Source organism: Mixophyes fleayi, chromosome 2 (genome assembly GCF_038048845.1).
Source record: "Mixophyes fleayi isolate aMixFle1 chromosome 2, aMixFle1.hap1, whole genome shotgun sequence".
NCBI classification, from domain to species: domain Eukaryota; kingdom Metazoa; phylum Chordata; class Amphibia; order Anura; family Limnodynastidae; genus Mixophyes; species Mixophyes fleayi.
In genome coordinates, this window is record NC_134403.1 from 251,507,686 (window position 1) to 251,531,949 (window position 24,264).

At 40.2% G+C, this 24,264-nt stretch overlaps 1 protein-coding gene across 2 annotated transcripts in view; it reads left to right on the plus strand.

Annotated features, from left to right (window-relative positions):
* The window catches only part of LOC142138838 (arf-GAP with SH3 domain, ANK repeat and PH domain-containing protein 3-like), a 45,706-nt gene extending 23,926 nt beyond the window's left edge, over positions 1-21,780 (plus strand). The window contains exons 20-25 of one of the 2 annotated variants that reach the window (XM_075195845.1): positions 3,789-3,856; positions 3,938-4,039; positions 11,762-11,957; positions 18,944-19,118; positions 19,196-19,317; positions 19,581-21,780. In XM_075195845.1, coding sequence (XP_075051946.1) covers positions 3,789-3,856; positions 3,938-4,039; positions 11,762-11,957; positions 18,944-19,118; positions 19,196-19,317; positions 19,581-19,645 — 728 coding nt within the window. In that variant the 3' untranslated portion in view covers positions 19,646-21,780. Of the gene's footprint in view, positions 1-3,788; positions 3,857-3,937; positions 4,040-11,761; positions 11,958-18,943; positions 19,119-19,192; positions 19,318-19,580 lie in introns of both variants that reach the window. The other variant, XM_075195844.1, reaches the window with a different exon arrangement.
* The last annotated feature ends 2,484 nt before the right edge of the window (positions 21,781-24,264 follow it).

Genomic DNA, 24,264 nt, shown 5'->3' on the forward strand with positions numbered 1-24,264 from the left:
ATGTGCTGTAATCAGAGCCATGGATGTGCCACCTAAAAGAGAAACCACTAGAACTCATGTATGACGAGCGCAGAACAGATATACAGACCGTGAAAGAAAACTGTAAACCTACGTTGTGCTAAGAGTTGTTTAATGGAATGAAGTATTAATTTGTGAATAAACAATGACTAATATAAAATAAGAACAAGGTAATAAGACAAAGACACAAGGCAAATATTATGTAACAAGAAGTAACCGGTAATGGGAAAGAATCATGAAACAAACTGTACTGAGAGGTAGAGGTAATTAATACAGAATAAAGTAATGTCGAAAAGCAGACAGAAATCAATTGGGAACATATGAGCTGGGATCCAAACAGGGCATTAAAGAATTCCAAGGCTAGACAGGAGTTAAGATCAAGAGGCCTACACCCACACAAGCACTGCTGGATGCTGGTATTTTTGGCTATCTTGGAATATAAAAGCTGGGCTGATTGCTGCACCGATGCTTCCACCTTCTGTTACTGACTAAAAGCACCTTTACTTTTTCCCTAGGAGCAAATTCTGAATGCTCCAAAATCTATGGATTTGGTTCAGAACGGTCTGAGCCATAGATGGCCTAGCTGGGCGACTCGGCAGATGTTGGGCCACTGGTAGATGGGTCCTTAGCCAGGCTGGCAACCACACAATCTTTGAGACGAGTTAAACTGACCAAGACCACTCCTGCAGCAAGTTTGGCAATAGTGGACCCTTGCGGCAGGGCTGATTTGAAAACTGGACACCTTCGAAATCACTGCATTATAAACAGTTTCTTGTGAAATTTCAGCAAAACTCAATGATAAAGAAGGACAAGTTCCACCTCGCTCACATGACTCTTGAAGTAGCAAACCCAGCAGACAGCATGTACTAGGCTGTGGAAGTAGATTCTAGGCCATAGAAGTTAAAAAGACAGCATAAGCAATTGCAGAAAGTATATCAGTCTGTAGGCTTGAAAAAATGGGTTTGGAACAGCAAGCTTGAACAATTCCCAAAAATCTGAGGAATTCTCACATAAGTATTGCAATCCAAGAGATCTAAAGACTAATCTCTTAACTCATTCCAACTTCTAAGAATAAAGGAAACGGTTTACTTTAGTAAGATTGTAAAATCTGTTGGCAAAGAAATTCTGATTGGATACTCACAGGATTTGAGAAACTTTGAAAAGTTTTTTTTGTTTTTTTTATTTTTCATTCACAACTGAAATTTTGTGGTAAACAGGAAATAGGTCAAAATTCATGATTTAGTGAAGAAATTTTAGGTACAAATTCTTAGGATATTTCTGTTTAAGTGACTATAATAAGCTTGTAATATTAGGCTTAGATTAGACAGGACTTTACGTTGTACCAGAAGCCTTTTGCTTGCAGGCTTTAGGTGTTGGAAAGCATGTTTAACTGAAAGTTTAGTGAACAGGGCAGTTCATAAGGGCTTAAGTTGTTGTGCAGAAATTGAAATCTCTGAATAAATCACTGTAGCAGAAGGTTCAGTTATACTGTTACTGTAAACATCCAGCCCAAACACATCCCAAATAGCGGAGGAATTTTATGGGATCCTTTTATGAAGATTTTCATAATATTTGACAACTTCTCAGCCCAATGCCATATAGACCATACTTTATTGCAAGATTCTTGCAATCTTATAGATATGTTTCAAAACATTTGTTTCTCTAAGGTGATAAAAAAGGGAGCAGATAGAATATTGAGGAAATAAAAAGTATACGTGTAGTATAATTACAAGCCATAATAATCACTCTGGAAATTATGTACAAACAAAATAACCAGGGATGGATTGGGGTTGACAGAACAAGTCATACAGAATCACAGAACGTGCAAATAGGGCAAGGACTAACAAGAAAATATTGTCTCTGAGCAATCTGCACTGCTACAAATGGTTCTAGTATGTGTCAAGTATTATGGAAAATAAACCAGTTAGCGTCACTATTAGAACCCAGGACTGAGCGAAACAGATTCGCACACAGCAACAAAAACAGGAAAGAAGTGAAAATAAGTGTTTAATGGAACTCTATATAAGCAAATAAACCGTGGGAAACATAAACAATAAAAGATTAGAGAACAAGTCAAAATATTACGGAACAAGGAGGGACATGCAGTATGTAGGAATGATGAAAGAACCTAGAGAAATTACACTACTGGGTGGTAGTGGTAATGAGTCTAGAGAAATATAATGTACAAAAAATAGATGGCAATCCAGGGAACAGGTGTAGCAATTGTACCATCTGAAGAGTTCCAGATCTTGCTTAGCTGTGTTTCTGCCACCTTTTGGTACAGTCAGTAAGTACAGACCCCAATAGACATATAGCACCTGAGTCATTAAGGAGAGCAAAGCATAAAAATGAGTAACTTTGCACCTTGCCAAAACCATGTTGCATTGGAGGGGGAGATTTATAGTTTGTGTAAGGCATGTCCTAGATCAACTTTAAATTTCAGTGTAAACTTACAGCTATTAAGTATTTGTGTGCTAGATGAAAACAGCCAGTATTTAACTTATGTGCAAAATAATAAACTAATTTGCACCCCATGTGTTATAACATGGTTTGTTCCAGAGAACATTTACTCCCTGTTTTGTTTTTTGCCTTACTTTCCTTAACGACTCATTGCTATAATGAGAGTGGTGGTAGACAATTGGTGTATTAATGGACGATGTTTATATTTCTTGCTCAGTGGGGACAGAGTTAGTCTTAGATGCTGTCCTTGTAGTGGTCAGGTGTTTTGGTGAACAGTCTTTTAATAGTGGGTGTGCCATTTACTATATATCTTGGTGTGTAACTGATGAGTTCAAATGATGGATAGATGATCCATCATTTAGTGGTGGGTAGAGATGCTCGAAAATTTGAAACCAGTTCAAAATTCAATCAAACTTCATTGGTTCGAAGGCCCAGAACATGTTCAATCATCTATAGACTGCTCATTCTTGCAGTACGAAACTTGCAGCTCAGCTAAAAGGTTTGCTGCTTGTTGTCTGGGCTTTAAAGTCTGCTATTCACGTTAAAACTTGTGTTTTTAAATATCTCTATTTGGAAACACAATATTTAAAATTGTAAACTTTTTTTATTTTATTTTTATTTTTTTACATATTTTTTCCAATTTGTACTGATTTAGACTTTGCGTTCACTAAAATCAATTAAAAATTTCAATTTAAGCTCAAATGAGTTCAAGCCGGTTTGCACATGTTCAAACTGGGTCAAACATATTCAACCTGGCGTAAACATGTTTGAACCTGTTTTTCAAACAAAAGCCAACCGATCAAACCTTTTGAAGTGCCGGTGACTCAATTTTGGTATTGATTCATCGAACAGTTCAAGAATTGTTCTCCAGCCAGTTCAAGCAAATATAGTGGTGGAGATTGAGCTATAGACCTGCTGGCCTATAGCTCCAATGGGTATATAGTACATAAGTGTATATATCTATCTTATAAAGTATATATTTATAGGTGTGATCGGTCAGTAACTATAATTGGAGAGCTGAGGGATTTGTGGGTGATCAGGTATAGCCCTAGTGGTGGGTAGCTAATGACTTGTACCACCTCTGAACCTCTGTTGTGATTTTACGCTCAGAACTGGTGATGGCTTGGTTATTAGTGTAATTATAGTGCTGGTGGGATTGTAGGCCATAAAAAAGAGGGGCGACTAAGGAATACCTGTTAATATGCTGGCTTCTGTTAATGCACATCTCGCATACTAATAATATATAGGCATCAGTATTGATGTACCCTTAACCACTCCAGTTAAAACAGTTGTGTCCTGTCTCTTGGCAGTTAACCATGCAGGATTAACCCCTTTGATGTTGGCTCAGAGTCTTAAGCATATAGAATGTGAAGAGCTGGTAAGTTGTCACAAAGCTGATTCCTTAATATGTCCTGGGATGTGGCTCGCCTTACAGTGTCTTATTTTTAATTGGTCACAGCTGGAAAAAGCAGGAGATGGAATTTTTGGCCCCGAATTTGATTTTGACTGGTTCCATCTAGAGGAAGAAGTAAGCAATAGTGATGAGGAGGATGGAGAAAAGGTAAGGAGTAGTGCGGAGGTTTGCTGCTATGCACCAAATTCAATACATGGTAAATTTTTAAATGTGTGGTTTTTTTTTTTTGTTGTGTTTTTTAATTGATTAATCAGTTAAGTTAATACAAAATGTATACACACTACCTGGAAAGAGTAATCCGTCCCAAAACATGAATTTATTTCTATTATTTATGGTTTGTTAGGTTGAAGTCTGTTTTTTTGGCACTGGTTCACCAAGCACTGACTATCTATTAAATCAAAGTTAATATTACAAAACGTTTCCACAAATTACTAAAATTGAAAAAACTGAATTATTAATCGCTAAAAGAACTTGCACAATTGATGAATTAATATACCGTATATACTCGAGTATAAGTCGACCCGAATATAAGCCGAGGCACCTAATTTTACCTCAAAAAACTGGGAAAACGTATTGACTCGAGTATAAGCCTAGGGTGGGAAATGCAGCGGCTACTGGTAAATTTCAAAAATAAAAATAGAATTAACAGTTCCATTTTGATTACTTTTTATATTTTTTTTTTATACTGTGTAACTTTACCTAGATTGCACCACATTAGGCTAATGGCTACCTGGTACACCATTATTATGCCAATTTGCTAATCAATGAGCTGTAGCCTATGTTCCAGGTTTGGGCAACCTTCAGCTCTCCAGTTCTTCTGGACCATAAGCAGCTGCCACAGGCTGAAACTTGTACAACAGGTGCTACAAGTTCTCTACACCTGATAAATGCCTCCATGACAGCTTACAGAATTCTGCCCTTAATAGTGTCTGGACATCATACATAAAGAGGGGACGTTATTATGAGAACACAGGAATTGTTCTGTAATTCCTTTATAAAGTGTCTTCCTAAGTTTAGTTATACTGAGAGAGAACCATCTCTAGAGTAAATGGTAATGTAAATCCATACATTGCAGTCCCTTATCTGTATTCAATTGCAAAAAGTATGAATCCAAATAAAAGTGTGAGTGAATAAAGTTTGTTAAGCCCCCCCCCCCCTCCCCCCGTATAAGTAAGCGCTCCGTGCCTGGGGAATAAAGGATGATGTGTCCCAGGCACTGCACTCACCTTTTGGGTCTATCTGGAAGCCGCAGTTGCAGTGAAAGGTGGACATTTTCCTGGCACCACCCGGAGCCCAAGACGCAGACTATCAGGCACAGCAGTCTGCAACGGGACCCGGGAGAACTTCTGCGCATGCACAGTCTAATGCCGGGCAGCGTCTGAGTGAGTGCTCAGCTTTTCCTGCACCACCCACCTTGCCCGCTCTGCTGCAGCCTGCCTTGCACTAAGTACGGCACCTTCTCTCCCCACTAGGGATGCCGCTCAGCTACCTCACCCCAAGCATCACTCGAGTATAAGCCGAGGGGGGCTTTTTCAGCACAAAAAATGTGCTGAAAAACTCGGCTTATACTCTAGTATATACGGTAATTACTAGCTTAATTTTGCACAGACACTATACACTTCCTAAAAAATTTGATCACTTAATCATGAAGCCCAAAGAAAGTGGTAGACTTTCCTAAAATAAATATTTTTAAATGGCGCATTCCAACCAGCTCAGAGATTATTAGAGAGCTACGAATCTGGGGATGGCTACAGGCCAAGGCATTGAACATTTCTCAGAGCTTAGTGCAGTCAATTGTACAGACGTTTAAAACTACAGCCACACATTCTAAATTAGGTCATACCCTCCTCGGCTCTGTTGCCAGAGAAGAAGAGTGCATTTCAAAGAGGCTACAGGGCAACTGTGACATTAAACTACAAAATTCAGTGACTGCCATGGAAAATAATATATATGGGTCAACAATTTCTAAGACATGCAACATAAAGGGCCTTCATGACAGTGTCTAAAGGAAGAAGCCATGGCTTAAAAAAAACCAAACCTATCCTTGCCTGCAAAGAATTTTACAAATTACTATTTCAAACCTAATGGGTGGTCTGACTAAAGCTAGAGTGGAACATTTTACCTCTATATGAAGGTGTAACTCACAAATGAAACACTGCACAGCAACATTTTTACACCATTCCCACTATAAAGTATGGCAGGGTGCTTTTAAGCCACATGATTTATACTAACATTAATGGTACACATTATATACAAAGCACTGCTACGTTATGCTGACACTGAGGGCTAAGTTTCTTTCAACAGCACGATCTCGGAGTGTTGCTCTTAAACCAATCAAATATATATTGCAAGACTTCAGACATGCTGTCCATCATCGCTTCCAATCGATCGCTTAAAAAAAAACCACACACACTTGGGGTCCTGAATTGAAAATGTGCAAAAATTTTATTTAAATGCAAATTGTTGACAAACCTTGAATGGTACATGCACAAAACTCCATTGTGACGAAATAAAACAAACCCCTAGTACAGGCATATATAGACAATAAAATATATAAAAATTATTTCTAATCATATACTACCATCTATCATCCCCGTCTGTCTAGTATTTAACATTCTCGTGACCGCTGAGACCACAGAAAACATCCATGTCACTGCTACACAATACAGAGATAATGTCCCCCACAACCTATTTTATCACCTCCCCCCACCACCCAATTCATTAATCCCCCCCCCCCTAGCCAATTAACTCCTTCACTCTAGCCAATTCATTAACCCTCCCCCAGTCACCTCCTCCTGGATATTTAACAAACTGCACTTACCTTGCTCTGCTCCTCTTCTCTCCAGGCTCTGGGACTTAATCACATGACCCACGATGCACTGATAGCTGCCCTATCAGTGCAGCATGGGCACAGTGACTAGTGTGGTCATGTGATCATCTCGCATCGCAGCTCCACTGACAGGGCAGCTAACAGCATCGGATGGGGGGGGGGGCGGAACAATCTTGTAAAAGATTGCCGGCAAAGCGCCCATTAGGGACCCAGCACCCCAGGCTGCAGCCTGATCAGCCTAATGGTTGATCAGGCCCTGATAACAGTGGGACAATTATGGTTCCTAATTTAATGGGATACTAATTGCTTGTGTTGTAGCCATTCTGTACTTGATGATGATTTTTGTAGGGCACCTTTCAGTATGTCATATGATGGCAGATGGGGGAGGAGGAGGATTTTACAGGGCACAATGTAGAGGGGCGTACAAGGCCTGTTCATTACATTGTGTGCTATGTGACTGGTCGCCATGGTAGTGACATGACACTGCAGAATTAGCTTCTTATACAGTGACTTATACTTTGGATAAGTTTTAATAAAAACTTATCCAAAATCATTACTGGCTGTAATAGCTGCCAGAGGAAAGTCAACTATTGGCCAAGGATGAATACTTAAATTAAAATATCAATATTTAATATGAATTTTTTTCTTTATTGCTTTATGGTTTGCCATTATCTTTGTTTTTGGGAGGCCTCGTTGAAGATGAATGATGAAAAAGGGTGGTTAGTGACTACTTTTTCAAGGAACTGCTATTTTATGTCTTCTACAGGATTTGACAAGCCCCAGGTGCTAGGTCACCATGTTACCTAAAAATTGTACAGTTTTGCTTAACTCTTGGGGAGCCGTGCACTGCTGTGACAAGACGTAGGAGACTGAGTGAGAGTGACGTCTATGTTTATATTCTCCTCTGTGTTCGCCGATACCATATAAAAATCTTTTCAAATTTTACATGGCTCCTAATATTTAAGGTTGGCTCATAGAAAATATTTAATGAGCCCAGGTCTAATATGTGTATATTTCTTCACTTCATTTTTAGTTTCCTTGTGCAAATAATGTAAAGGTGTGGGTATTTCTTTACTTTTGTCTATATTTTTATTTATTTATTTTGGTTGACTTTTAAGCAACTCCCTGAGTAATTATTTGCCAACGTTGCTCAGAGGTGTGTAAATGTACAGTAATCTATATGAACAAATTAGCAATTTACTTTTATCTGACATTGACAAGTTAGACAAGGAAAACAAATGTCTTATTTGGGTGCTATAGTTTAGTACATAATTGAACCTTTCGATTGAAGTTGCTATATAAATTTCTATGTGTGCATTAGTAGAGGATGGTCTATGTTCATGAAATCTTGAACTTTGGAAACACGCTGCATTCTTGCATGTTGGTCAATTTAATTTCATTGTATTGGAAAATGTGCAGCCAACAGTAGGGATGCATAGGCACCTCAGTTGGTGAACGATATGTGTGTGAACCAACCTGTGTACTGGACAGGAGAAACAGCTCACAAATTATAACGTGAATTAACAGCTTTGGAAAGTCTATTTTGTCTCTGAAAAGAATTGTTAAAATTGATATGTTGCTTCTCACTTCCAGCAACTCTGGGATTCTCACAGAGGGGTCAATGTAGTCTTTGTAATTTTCCATATTTTTTCCTCATCTGTGTGGAATAAGTAGGCCTCATGTTTAGCAATCTCACTTTAAACACGAATCCACCAGATATATCTGCCGTAATAGCATAGAGAGTAAGTAGTCACCCTATATTATTATCACATCTCTTTAAAGAGGATCTCCACCAATACCTATCAGATGTGGGGTGTTTTTATTGTTTCAAGATACTTCTATTGTATTCACCTGTTTTTTGCAGCTTTTCAGTCACTTGCCCCCCCAGTGGTCCTCCTGTCATGGAGAATAGCTGGAGTACTTTTCAGAAGGGCCTGCAAAGCAACTTGCAAAAAAACTAGATGTCACCTGTAGCATGCCTTGGCTTTCTATTCATTGTGGTTTCACACTCTGCTACTAACAACGACTCTACATGCCACATGTGATCTATAATCTTTGTTAGGTTGCCATACATAGTAACCAAAACATCTCCCCTGCACCATAACAGGGGACTACTAAATAACGTACAGCTACTGAGAACACAGGGAGATAGAAGGTAACTACAGCCTATTGAGTCTTCTGCCACACACAAATTAAATATGTCTAATATTCTTTGGATGGACAGCTCCTTTAATGAATAGTGGCCTAGTGGTTAGCACTTCTGCCTCATAGCACTGGGGTCATGAGTTCGATTCCTGACCATAGCCTTATCTGTGTGGAGTTTGTATGTTCTCCCCGTGTTTTCGTAGGTTTCCTCCGAGTGCTCCGGTTTCCTCCCACACTCCAAAAACATACTACTAGGTTAATTGGCTGCTATAAAAAATTGACCCTAGTCTGTGTCTGTGTGTCTGTGTGTGTGTGTGTGTGTGTGTGTATGTTAGGGAATTTAGACTGAAAGCTCCAATGGGTAAGTGAATTCTCTGTACAGCGCTGCGGAATTAGTGGCGCTATATAAATAACTGATGATGATAATAAGAATAATATTATGATATTAAAAGGCACCATTGAATCTCTGTGAATGTTTAATATGAATAAAGCTAAGACCTCATAAAGCTGAGCTTACTAGAACCAGATGTAAGCCACATTCCAAGACAAGTCAGTCTCTCTGAACAGAGTTGGTCATATTTTCCCCAATTGCAATAATAAAAACTGTTAAATCAGCACAAAATATGCTAAAATTCTAATAACATCACTTTTTTTTGTGTTAAATTGTACTTGGCACATGTGAATAAACCTATGAGTTTTTCTGTAAGTAGGGAATAAGATTAGCTGAGAGGAGTATCTATATCTCCCCTACCTCTGTGCTAGGATTCATACACTAGTTCCAATCAGATCCATTTGCAATTGACTCCCTCAACTCTTCACACACACACTACTTTATTTTTAATTTGGGAGAAGAGAAATGTAGAGGGTCACAGTAGTCGTCATGTGAGACAATAGAATTGAGCTGCAGGCTGTACTAAGTAGTTTAGAGTAGGTATGTGCACCGGACACTTTTGGTGTCTCGTGTTTTGGATTCGGATTTGCTTGAGGTTTTGGGTTCGGATTTCTTTCGCAAAACACCTGACGAAAAGGTTTTGGTTCGGATTTAAGGTTTTGGATTCGGATTTATTTTGAAAAAAACATAAAAAGTGTTAAAATCAAGTTTTTTTTTTGTTTATTTTCACTCCTACGCTATTATTAACCTCAATAACATTCAATAACAATCATTTCCACTAATTCCCAGTCTATTCTGAACACCTCACACCTCACAATATTGTTTTTAGTCCAATACGTTTCACCGAGGTAGCTTTCTGGACTGCATAGTGCAGTGGTCCTGGTACACAATTTGGTACCGGGGCCACAATACCTCTGCGTTCAAATGGTCTGAATTCCACTGCACAGCTGCCTGCAGTAATATAGCAGTACCACTGGACTTATACTGCAGGATTGTTTTTGGATATTTTTTTTTTATTTCTTTTTTTATAATTTTTTTTTACATTTTTTATGACTTGGGAATAATGGGGAAATAACAATGCCCTTAGAAGGACACAGCACAGGACCCAGCAGCACCACTGAACTCAGAAGGACACGGCACAGCACAGCACAGCACGAGATATAGCAGGACAGAGGACCACCTAACACAACCTCCCTCTACCCTGATCAATGCCCGTGTGAAGATGGCGGCGGCTAGCGGGGAATTTATAGAATACGAGTATCGCGAGATCCGACAGCGGGATTATGACTCAGAGCCTCGGTTTCAGTTTTGCAATTGGCGGGAATACCCGGATCTGGCTCGGATCGGCAACGTTCGGGTGGGCTCGGATTTCAGATATCCGAGCCTGCTCATCTCTAGTTTAGAGCAGTATAAAATTTGCATTGTTATATGTTTTTATTGTTAAAACATACTTATTTATAAGATAAAAAGTATTTTTTATTGGGAGTTTTGCAATACTTTCCAAGTCACTGCTTCCAGGGTAAACTCAGTATGTAGAACAACTGTAATTATTTTAATAAATTGGTATAATAGCAATAAATGTAGACTTTATGTACAATTGTATTTGGCAGGTTTGTGTATTTCATAATCATCATTTATTTATATAGCGACTAATTATGCAGTGCTGTACAGCAAACTCACATCAGTCCCTGCCCCATTGGAGCCTACAGTCATAATTCCCTAACATACACACACAGACCAAGAGAGACTAAGGTCAATTTAATTGCAGCCAATTAACCCACCAGTATGTTTTTGTAGTGTGGGAGGAAACCTGAGCACCCAGAGGAAACCCACACAAACACAGGGAGAACCTACAAACTATACACAGATAAAGCCATGCTTGGGAATTTAACTCGTGACCCCAGTGCTGAGGCAGAAGTGCTAACCACTAAGTTACCGCACTGCCTTAAGTTTCTGATGCATTACCAGCATTGTAATTGATAAATAGAGATAATATATTTTACTGCTAACAGCATCATGTTTTAAGGATCTCTAAATACTAAGGTTGCTCTCATGGTTTACATTTTTTTTACGCAATTTTTATTGCGGCACCTTCAAGTGACTGCAGTCTGCCACTGTTGCCTGAAAAAGGTTATTCAGCCCCTGCTTTAGGACAAGAGACAGGGATTCATCCGACTATTGAGGTGGTTCTGTCATCTTAACTCTAAAAAGCACTGCATTATCAGTATAACAACCAGTCCACACCCCCAGTTCTATAATTCCATAAACTCTTACTTTTAGTTTTGGCTCTAGCTTGTTTACCTTGCAGATGTCCTAATTATAAAAAGAGAAAAATATCAACAAGTATTTCTAGTTGAATGTTGTGCAGTAAAATGAGTGGGGAATTAGAAATTGCTGTGTTTTAAATGGTCTTGTGTGTAACGGTCTGGAAACCGATGTTGTGTGGATGCTATGATTTGGGAATTGATTTGCACACTTATGAGTCTGTCATTACTCCTTTCAGGTGAGCCCATTGTCACTCTCCCAGAATCATTTGTTACCCTCCTCATTGAAGTCCTTCCACAGGCAAACTTCCTTGGGTCTGGACATCAGCAACAGGACATACGAGACATTTGTAATGCCCTCAAAAGCACCACCTATGCAGAGATTGCCTAGTGAAGACATGCCACCTCCTCTACCTGCCAAAACACACAGTCGCAGTGAGTAAAGATGAATATCATTATAAAAGTGTCAAAGCTAGTGTCCATCTGTAAAAACTGCAGTACTTACTCTTATACTAGATTGTTAATCTTCTGTAAGGGAAGCTGTTTCCTTTCATCCATATACCTACTGTCATTGAACCTTATTTCCACTTATCATTTATGGGGGACTTCTTCAGTGATTGAGGAGTATGCCAGTGACTGATGGTGGGTGTAGGATGTATAGGGTGGGGAGATATTTGCCTCTTTGTACCTCCTGTATTCAGTCAATGGCCAGCATGCTTCCATTTGGGTCACTATAGGAGGAAGAACACTGTGATAAGTCATCACTTGAAAGGAAGGAACAGGGAGGGGAAGCAGGAGTTGCTGTGGGATGGTGAAATAAGTCATTCCTACAATTCTACCGCACAAGATAAGATTCTCATCAGGCTGAATGTTAGCAACAGTCCTGATAGTTGTCTTTTCTGTTTCTCTCCTACAGATACTAGTATTTACCTTTAATTTTAGACAGTGGGCGCTTTGACACTTTTTATTTCCAAAGACTTGCTCATCCTGCATCCTTGTTAATATGGCATGTCATTCATATATCTATCTATCGCTTCCTCCCGCACTGAAAAAACGTATAACTTGCTACAAATCCCGGTAACCCTACACTAGCTGATATCTGGCTTGGACTGTCTGTTGTGGAGCGTGACCGAGAGAAGACCCGCGACTGCTGTTGAGCTCCCTTGGGAGCAGATCTTGACTGTTGCTCACCCTCTAAGGCCCCGGTGCAGTGTGACCCGCTGTTGGTGGTTGCAGCTGTACCTTGCAGTGGAGGAGTCCTGGTCGGGGATCTGACATTTTCCTGGGGGCACGTCTCTCCCCGTCCCTCCCCCATTCTCCCGGTGTCCAGAGCGCTGTGTGGTGGGAAGCGGCCATCTTACCTTCTTTCCGGAGAGAAGGACCTGGAAGTGACCGGAGGTGCACAGACTAGTTTGTGTACTCTGTGCTTACACTAAATTTGGTTACCAGTGTCTTGCTCAGCTTCCCACTGTGGTCCTAACCGTGAACACTTCCCCTTCATTCATTAGATTAGGTGTGTGGTGGGTGACTGCCTCCATGGGCTGTGAGTCGGAAGTTACTGCCCACACCATTGTAATCCTGCCTCATGATTGACTGTGCCCTCTCCGTGACTCATATTGAGCAAAGATGCCCTGTTTACACCACCGTTGCCGGGCTGTGAGTGTGAGCTGTGATCTCTGACATATATTGTGGTGCTTCAGGCTCTGATCGTTTACAGGCTGTCACTCCCCAGATATATTGATAATACAGCATTCTACTACATTGCACCTAAAACCCTGTTGACACTGGGAGGTTCCTGGACACTTTCATTTTCTACAAATGTAAGCTCCTTAGGGATGGGGATGTGGAGCTGGATTGGTAGCTACAGGAATGCTATGGTTTTAATCCTATAGTGCTTAACTACCATTGCTGTCGACATCACTGGCCTCAGTTGCCTTTCTGTAAATTCCCTCTGCATCGTGGGCGAGGAGTTGTGCTACCCCCTGCTGGTGCATTGTGGAATTGCGGTACCAGTGTCTGAGATTGCTGCATATAGTCCTACTCACCTTTTCATCTGGGCTGCGGGTGTGTTGCTCATTGCTGGACTTGTGGACTGTTGCACAAATCTCTGCCCAGTCCTCTACATAAAGCTCTCCAGCCTTTTTGGTGCCTTCTTATTTTATTCCTCGAAGTTGCGGTCATGGGGAAAACGAACACCGCTGCTGCAGCTGCAAAACTTGAGAAATACGTTTGTGGCTCCTCTACTTCTGCATCTATGGAGGCTGCTGGAGCCCGCAGGCCCCTTGCAGCACTAACTCCCCTCCCCCTATTCAGCAGATCCTGCAAGCCATTACACCCTAAGAAAAAAGACTTGCAGATTGTATTTGAGAGGTCTCTCATCCGCCAGAACATGCAAAAGATGAGGAAGCAGGTGGGTGAAGCTGAGCAGTGAATGTCTACGATAGAGGACACTACCGCACCCATGAACTGGGATATGGCCGTATTGACTACCCAAGTTAACATCTGTAAGCAAAAAAGGTCTGATTTGGAAGGGTGCTTGTGCCAAAATAGTCTATGCTTTGTTCTCCCTGAAAGAGCGGAGGGTCCCGGAGGCTTTCCTTGAATCCTGACTATCATCTGTGTTTGGGAAAGAGGCCTTTACTGTGTAGTTCACGTTTGTGCGGACTCACTGATTCCCTCCTCAGTCTCCGCAGCTGAGGGTTCCGGCTCAGACTTTTATCGCCAAGCTGCTGTTATTGTGATAAAGATGTAGTGTCGATTGGCTCGGATCAAGGACCCGCTACAGCAGGGGTAGGGAACCTGTGGCTCTCCAGGTGTTGTGAAACTACAAGTCCCAGCATGCTTTGCCAGTAGATAACCAGCAGATAGGTGGCAAGGCATGCTGGGATTTGTAGTTTCACAACACCTGGAGAGCCACAGGTTCCCTACCCCTGCGCTACAGTATGAAAACAAACCTGTATCAGTTTTCCCCGATTTTTGCTCTGAAAGTTCAGGAAAGTAGAGCCCAATTTGTACAAGTTATAAGGTCAGCTTCGAGATCTGCAGCTCCCGTATGCCATGCAGTTTTTTGCTCGATTCCGTGTGGTGGTGGATGACCGCACTCATTTTTTATTTTTTTTTCCTACACCCAGGGAGGCAATGGACTGGAATGTATGGGGGCTCAATGACCGGGTTAACAGTTCCTTAGTACTTAAGCAAACTATAAAGTATAATCCTGATATAGCGTGTCTGATGGAGACTCAGATGGTGGGGGGCCGTGTGTTGGGCCTGAAAAATTGGGTGGGATGGGCGTTTCATGCTGGTTAAGAAGAATCTACGGTTTGTGGAATCTACTTGAGGTTCAGCTGGACCCATATGGTCGCTATGTATTTCTTAGGGCTTTGATTGACAACTCTCCTATATTATTCTTCGAGTTGAAAGCATGGGAGATATATACCGCTGAGGTGCTTAAAAAGGCCTTCGCTAAATTGGTAGCTGACATGGTGTTAATTGATATTTGGAGAGCGTGATTCCCTTTACAGGGGCTATTTTCCTATTTTTCTACATCCCGCCATACCTTCTCCAGAATTGATTTAGCATTGATTTCTATTAGACTCACCCCACTAGTTCGGGAGACCAGTTATCTTCCTAGGGGAATATCTGATCACTCCATTGCTGCTGGTCGCTGACCTTGTCCCGAACGCCGGAATCTGGTTTTGGAAGCTTAACTTGTTTTGGTTGGTGCTTATGTGAGCAAGTAGTGATCGGGTAACTGACTGGGAGGAATTTTTCTCAGATAATGTCACTACAGTCCAACCACCAGTCCTTTTGGGTCGCCTTTAAGGCATTCCTCCAGGGTACCCTGGTTCATAGGGTGGAGGGGCAAAAAAGATTTTCCAGGGCAGAGGAGTCAATATTTGGAGAGTGTTAATTTGGCAGCACGGCTGTCTGCTGTTAGGTTAAAGATTAACTGGTGTAAGTATAATATTTTCCCTATTGGTAGGGGTCTTCCGGCAATTGCTGGTGGAAACCCAACCACTTCAGTGAACGCTGAAATTTTAAATACTTTGGAATATGGGTCAAAAATTCCGTCACTGATTTATGTTTCACTGAATATAGACCCAGTGATCAGTTACCCTCAGACAAGAGAAGAGATCTTGGCCCATGTTGGGCAGGGTGAACCTCATTAAATTGATCCTCCAACCCAAATTCCTGTACACACTGCAACACTCCCCTACCTCCTGAGATGCCTTTTTACTAAAATTAACAGGCATCTGTCCTCTCTGGTCTGGGGGGAGCAGTGGGCTAGAATTAGGTTGTCATCGTTTTGCTGCTCCCGTGTGTCTGGGGGCCTAGTTCTGCCAGACTTAAAAGCCTATTACTTTGCTGCACAGTTGGCACATCTATGATGATGGTTGGGAGGTTCCCCAATGCCTAATTTGCTGGGCCTCTTAGCAAGATGGATGGGATTTTATAGACCACCCCATACAAGCCCTGTTGGGTACCTGGGCTACGAGAACAGTCCCACCGTTGCTTAGACAGGCCTTGTTGGTATGGAATATAGTGAGTGGGATGTTAGGTTCCAGACCTGCAGTCTCTAACACTCTGCTTTGTGTTAATTCTGCCCTCCCTGAGCTCTTTAAGCTAAAGCAATTGGCGAGCTACGTGGATTACCTTTCTCGGACAGGTATATTTTAACGGTATCCTCAAATATTCTGCTCAGCTACAGATGGACTTCCCTATAACGACCTACATCTTTTGTACTTGCCTCCAGCTTCTCCATGCTTTATTTGCACAGTTTGGCAGCACTCCCCTTATTTTTATGCCGGACCCTCTTCGCTCGCTTCTCCAACATATCCATACTTTATGCTAATGTTCTCTCTCTTCTCAGCCCTGATAATTTGGAAAGTATACGCCTGGGTTGGGGGTCGGACCTGGGTCCTGTGACTGAGGTCTGGAGTTTTATGTTGGGCAGTACTAGAGAGGCTACCTCCGGTACCTGCTATAAACAAATTAAGCTATATATCCTGCAGAGAGTATATTTTTCTCTACACAGGCTGTTCCGGATGGGTGCCAGATCAGATGCTAATTGCCCAAAATGTAAAGGTGGCCTGCTACCTTCTCGCACCTGCTGTGGAGCTATCCTGTAGTCGAGAATTTTAGGTCACTGGTGGTGTCGGGCATACAAGTTATGGTTATTGGGGTTCCACTATTGTTTCCCAAGACTTGTTTGTTTTGGCAGTTGATCTGCTTTTGGGGAGGAGTGCGACCAGATGTTCTCAATCTCCTTGCATTGGCTAAGGTCCTGACTTTAATAGATGGGTGGTCCTGGTTATTGAGGCTGTGGAGCATCAGAGATTCACATATTAATCTTGAGATGCTATGCCTAAATGCTTCAAGGTGTGGTCCAAATGGGCGAAGTCGCAATATGCAGTGCAGTCCTTAGCTGCTGATTTTGATCCTGGCTGAGGAGTCTCTCCCCCTCTCCTTCCCTTCACATATAACTGAGTGTTGATTCTTAGCAGCCGCTGATCGGAGACACTTACTTCACTAACTTTCCAACGGTTTACTGCCTTCCCCTAGAGAGATGAGGACAAGTGTGGTAAACCTATATAGGTCATTTAATGCATTGCATCACTGATCTGTGGATAGTAGCCTATTTTATATTGATTGATATGTCTTGTTGTACAGTTCAAACCGCACTTGGTAAATGTCTTGTTTTACTTTTGTTTGTTTTTTTTGTTTTTTCTTTCTGTATTGTCTAAAAATTAAATAAAATTATTTGATTTTAAAAACAAAGAATGTTTTCAAATATAGAAGTGTTAATAGTTTTACTTTTATCACTTAACAAAATGCAAAGTTAATGAACAGAAGAGAAATCTAAATAAAACCAATATTTGGTGTGACCACCCTTTGCCTTCAAAATGGGTGGGGTATGCGTTGCTGATAAATCCGACGCTGAGGGCACCTAGAAAAGGAAACCGATTTGAGAAGAAAACGACAAGAATATACACAGACTTACCTGATCAGCGACTGTCCACATATCCGATCCTAGCAGAACTCTGACAGGAGCTTCTTCAGAATGCACAGTTGTCTGGCAGTAGTGTCCGACGTCCGTGCGCCCTCAATGAATTTTTATTTAAAGCGGCAATGTCGGGACCCCTCTCTTAACAGTTAACCTGCGTGGTCCCGACATTGCCGCTTTAAATAAAGATTCATTGAGGGTGCACTGACGTCAGACACTACTGGCAGACACCTGTGCATTCGGAAGAAGCTCCTATCAGCGTTCTCGAAGATCGGATATGTGGACAGTCGCTGATCAGGTAAGTCTGTGTATATTCTTGTCGTTTTCTTCTCAAATCGGTTTCCTTTTCTAGGTGCCCTCAGCGTCGGATTTATCAGCATCGGCAAAGAGACTACCACCATTCAAAACATGGATATCTGCCATTCAGCATCAACCCAGTCACTCAATCACTCAGTGTGTGTGTGTGTGTGTATGTATGTATATATGTGTATGTATGTATATATGTATGTATATATGTATGTATATATATATATGTATATATATATGTATATATATATATATATATGTGTATATATATATATATATATATATATATATATATATATATATATATATATATATAAACAAAAGGAGGCATTTAGCTGGCAATATGCAGAGAAAGCAGGGAAGTAGAGTAAAACATTGGCACAGTTATGTGCCTAGGTGGAGATTAAACCAGGTAAAAACATATGTGTAGTAAAAGTTGGTTTACATACAAAATTTAAAAAGCTGCTTCCTCTCAGCAAACAGACAGGGTGTATCTGAAAGTCTAAACAGAGCCAGGGATGGGTGTGTCACCTGTCCATCAAGGTGGGAGGAGTGTCAGGTATAAAACCCTGCTTGTTTTATTGTTCAGGGAGATCAACGCTGGGATAGCTGGCTGATCTTGACAGAGAGCTGGATTATTTATAGTAAGCGTTTAGGGTCTCCATAATTGCTGTGCAAGTATACGGTGTCAAACAATTATTACCATCCTGACAATAAAGAACCATAAAAAGGAAGAAGTTGTACGCGTGTGCTTCTGCAGTAACATAGTTGATAAGGTTAAAAAAAGACACCAGTCCATCAAGTTCAACCTATTTTGGATCTCCTGCGATCCTGCACTTATATTTGAAATTAATCCAGAGTAAGCAACCGCCAATCTGTTTCAATTGTGAAAATCCCCCCAGACTCAATCCTTCATTTTAAATTAACGGTCAGTAGCGGGCGCTTGCCACTATATATATATATATATATATATATATATATATATATATATATATATATATATATATATATATATATATATATATATATATATATATATAATATAATTTTACATTCCTTCGAATTGTATGTTTCCTCACAACTAATGATTATTTTCTTCCGTTCTGTCCAGGAGGTCATGACTCTTGTTCTCACCCACCTGTCACTCTGGACCGACCGCTCAGTACATCCTCATGCTCTCCTACTGGACAGGAATGGGAGGGAGTTTGTGAAGTGGGACTACAGCGTCGGGCATCTGAGCCCCCTCGCTATACAGCTGACCATTATCCCACTCAGGCACAGTATAGGTAAGCTGATACGGTTAAGGATCCTGATTTGATTATTGTACGATTTCAAAGTAATTCCACGCTTCTTTTTTTAGCAGCATGGATGGAGTGCGGTCCTATAGGAGGGTAAGATATTCCCAAAATATGGAAAGTTCAACACCAGGAAGACCTCCGTTACTCTGGGCGTCATCTGCTCCCAGTACCTTGGAGAATATCCCAGGTGTGTGGAGTAAAAAAAAGAATAGAGGAGGAGGGGGTCAGGCATTTAGAAAATCAAAGAAAGAAAGCGAATAGCAATTGTATAGAAAGGAAACTTTGAATATCGGAAACATCTGCAGTGGAGAAGTAATGGAAGAATTTACAGTGGAAAGGAATTTTGGGATGAAACCATAATTAGACAGGATATATTACAACATTACTGCATCTTTCTTTGTTTTTCTAGTCCTTTTAACAACCTTCTTTTTTTTTTCTCTCTGATTTTAGGTGGAATTTCTAGAGCTAGATTTCATCGTGAAGATAATCAGCAGCACTCACCTTCCCCACAGTAATATTCCACCAACAGACTTTGCTCCAAAACAGAGTAAAAATATCAGTTATTATCCTTTTTATATATTGCCAAAATATTTATCAGCCATTGGATAAGGATTGCTCAGTAGACTCATAAAATTTATAATACTATTCTATTTTTCCTCCATTATCATGCATTCCCCTATTGTTTTTAAATGTGCATGGAAGACGCAATATCAGGGCCTTTGTGTTACTTTACTGTGGTTGAAACTCGTGATTGTAACTTAATGCAATCGCAGACGGATCTTTTACTGGGCTTAAGGTGGTCAATACAGGATCCTAAATATGTTCATAATTGAGTAGGGTGTCATCTGTGGTGTGCATGGTTTCTATTAGTTTAGACTGCCCATTGGATTTACCAAGTGTGCCCCACTAGTCAATTGAATGAAGGAATCAATGAAGCGGTCACCTAGACTTTTTATGTTATACATTAATATATATTAAAAATATGACCTTTATGTCCTACAACATGAAAACTACTCATTTAGACTACATTGGACCCACTGCTGCCATTACATTGTTTGGTAGCTGCCATAACTGAAAACCACAAACACACAATGAACTTGTCTCATTGGCAGAAATGGAGATGTTTCTGCTGGCTTGTGCTTTCTTTGTGGGGAAAAGTATATTTTAGAAAAATCTATTTTTTTCATTGTTATTATTAGTACTAGAGCTCAATGACATGTGTTGGCAATATGACAAGTTAAGTGTACAGAAATAAAGCAACCCATAGCGTAGAATATGCTTCCTTTCTCACCTTTATAGGAATGTTTGCACAATTGCTGTTTAGTGTAAATTGTATGTAACATGTTGGTTAACACTTTAGTTGTGTGTGAGTCATGTTCTCTTAACATTCAAAATGGCTTTTTGCTTCATTACAAGGCTTTTTCTTTGTGAACATAGTTGACACAACAATTCTCCAATAATTTCATATTCTTTTGCAGCTAGTTTTCCTGTAGCTTGTTTTTATATTGCCTATTTTACCATTCTTTTATCTTCCGTTGGGCTGTTGTTTTTCCTCAGAAATCCTATCGCCAGTGGACCCACACAGTTTTGTCTTAGTGGGGCTCTCATATACCTGGCCACGGATGGTAACTACTTTCTGACTCGCCAATGATTGTCAGAAGCAGTGATTAACATCACAGTAATACACAACAACAGCTGGGGGCGTGGCTCGTTCTGACTGGTTTTGGTATATTTGTCACAGTAATACCTAACACCACCACTGTTAGTTTTCTCTAAGTGCGTGGTTGTAAGAGTAACAAACATTAGTTGACTGACAATATCAAACTTTTGGTATCCAAGTAGACTGCGGCTAAGACCGACCACACAATCACACACCCAGCTTTTGTACTTATCGAATAGAGATATAGTACTGCATGGCAGCGCACACATTTAGTCATAATAGGGCATTATCAAGTCCCAATGGGTGCATGTGTAACGCTTCTGATCTGCTAGACCGTCCCTTACAGCCCTGCCCTAAATACTCCCATGTTTTATTGTGCAGCAGAACAGCAGTGAATTGAACATATCTTCCAACATTATGACCCTTGTGACAAAAGGGCTGATGGTCAAGACAGGATGAACCCCTTCAAATTAAGAAAGCCTTGCCTAAATCGGGACATTTGGGGTGTATGCACTGGGGTTATGGTTATAAAGTAGGGCAGTGGTTCCCAAACTGTGTGCCTAGGCTCCCTGGGGACTCTCGGTGATCTCACAAGGGTGCCTCGGCCAGGGCCAGTGGTAAGCAAGGCGGGGGACTACTTGGTAATTATTTTGGATTAGGGGTACCTTGAAAAAATTATGGAGGCACTAAGGGTGCATTGAACTGAAAAAGTAATCCACTTAAGTAGGGGGTTTGGAAAAGGCTGAGGGAACTTTAGAAAAATAGTTGCAGAGAAAAACTGCAAGAATAGTGCAGGAGCGACGTATTACCCTACAAATATAAGAAAAGAAACTACTGTCCCCCAATTAGTGTCTTCAACATATTCTTACAAGTCCAAAATTTTATGTGCCACGTGTAATTTAGCTCCATCTGTTTGTCTCGCCAAATCACAGGGGCCAGTACGTAAACAATTGCTTTGCACTCTATTTAATAAATGTGCAATTTTTTGTTGTTATTAATTTGCAAAATACTGTACTTTTTAGAAATGCTCAAATTGCCTGATTACTTTAAGCTCATGTGGTAACTTAGGGAGTGTTTATGAACCCTTCCCTGTCCATTATCCTCCCCTTCTAAATTCTGCCACTGCAGGTTCAGGCAAAGTGGAATGTACAATGGCAGACAATGTTTATACAAGGTTGTCTACAATTTGATAAATGAGCAAACATATGGCCTTTACAGACTAGCCACAAACATTTGCAGAAAGTCAAGGAAGCTTGAAATGCCACAGAGCTGGCAGTCGTACAAGGTCATTTTTCTATCTAAACCGTGCACATATGCATCAGCTCAAAAAACAGTGCTATTTATCATGTATGTGAACTATTCTATTCATTTTACCATTTTTTGGGCACAGGGTCATTTCTATACAAAATTACATGTCTGTATTCTTGACAAACTTTGGAGCATGTGAGTATATTGAATATTGGTTGAATGGGGATGTTTGTAATAAAATGTATTTTGTTATTGCTCATGGTTTATTGTGTATGCCAGTTTGTAGAGAAATATCACAGAGCACTTTTCGCTCATAAATACCGGAGGCAGAAATTTTGTGGACTGAATCAATCTTCATAAAAATGTAGCCAATGTGTATATGTGGCTGGATGTATGCTTAGCACATTCTTGCCTTACTTAAACCTCATTTCCTATGGCAAATCCTGTTGTTTGTCCACATTCTAATGCGTGGCAAACCTTACTGCAATGACGAGCAGAAACACTACATATTCAACTACATATTGATACATACATCTGAAAGAAGCATTTATTCATGTGGGCTGACTAATATGAAGTAGCCACTATTGTATTGATAGGTTGGTTATCATGAATACTTTTTAGCCCTGCAAACAAAATACTTGTAGGCCTGATTTCATCAGGGAATTCCCCAGAAGGATCTCCCACTTTGCAGGTAATGTGAGTGAACTTTTATTAATTGCAACATTACCAGTCAGTAGTGTCTTATCACTTGTCATACTGAGGTACTAAAGGTATATAAAAGTATAGGCAAATATGAAAAGGACACTTTTGAAGTTGTAATGACATTTGTTGGACCTCTTTTGTGACAGTTGCTCAATGTTTATTTGAAATGACTGTCATTGAATTTTGTCAATTACTGCCATTTTCTCAATGTTGTGTAACTCCATAGGACTTTTTTTTACTTCTTTGCACATGAAATCTCTACCAAAACATTTATTTTGCTATAGAATCACTTATATTTGTGTACTTGTGTAGCACGCTATCTTTCTGACACAACCCAAGGTTAGACTTGCAGTTCTGTGGTACTATTTTATTGTAACTGTTGACATGTAACATGTATGGCTTTTTAAATATTATTTGTGTAACTGAATATAGCATTTCACAAACAAATATAAATAGGTAAAACTATTATATGTTAGAAATGGTGTGTATTGTTTGTGTAGAAGAAAAAGTTCATATTGTAGATTAGGATTACATATACAGTAATGATTTCTGAATAAGCCAGTTTTTTTTTTACAGCCAAATATGAAGTTCTTACACAGTGATAATTGGTTTGTGTAAATTGAGGGAGGGATCAGTGTAGAGGGTAAATATGAGCGTTTAAGATATTAGGAAACTGCAAAAATACATCCCCGTTAAGCATAGGCCACTTGTGATGTCATGTGCCTGTTTTGTGGTTTTCTGCTATTCTATGGGAAGCATATGGATCTGTGCATCAATTTGGCCACATCTTACATCTTCTAGAGGAAGATCTGTACAGTGGGACATTTCAAGTTAAATGCAGGCAGTGTGCATGAATTCTGTTTGTATTACACCCAAATGTAAAAATGAGTTTTATTTTTTGGAATAAAATGTTTAAATGAAACTCAAGGGATAGAGAGGGCAAATTTACAGGGGCAGTCCCTGGTTGGCAGGTAGCTGCTGAACTTAATGCGGATGCACTAATACTTAGTTATTAGGTTAGGTTAGTTTGGTAGGTAGATAGAAGATAGATTAATACAAGATAGATAGCTTCCAACAGCATATAGTGTTCCAGTATCTAAATTGCAGCCTATATTATCACAGCAGAGCATAACTTTTGCAACAGAGATTTGATCCCTTAATGGCTGGCAGCACATGGTATTGCCTCTAAGGGCAGGTTGGTTGCACTTATAGTAATTTAGCCTTTGCTCAATTAAGACTGTATTAGTATCCTTACTTTACAGAAAATAACATAATGTTGCTGTAACTGATCCACACTAATACCGATCATCTTTTTACCATTATCTCTCCAAACAGCCTATTATAAATTATTACTTACTAGCTCAAATCCTACCTTACTATTAGCCCTCATTCACAGAGAGGAGAGGAGGTGACCATAGAGAGGGCACCTGCACTTATGTATGTGCACTTATGTGTGTGCAGATAAAAAGTAGCATTTGTGCATTATGCATCCACATGTTTGCAGCTTGGTTAATAATCCTTTAT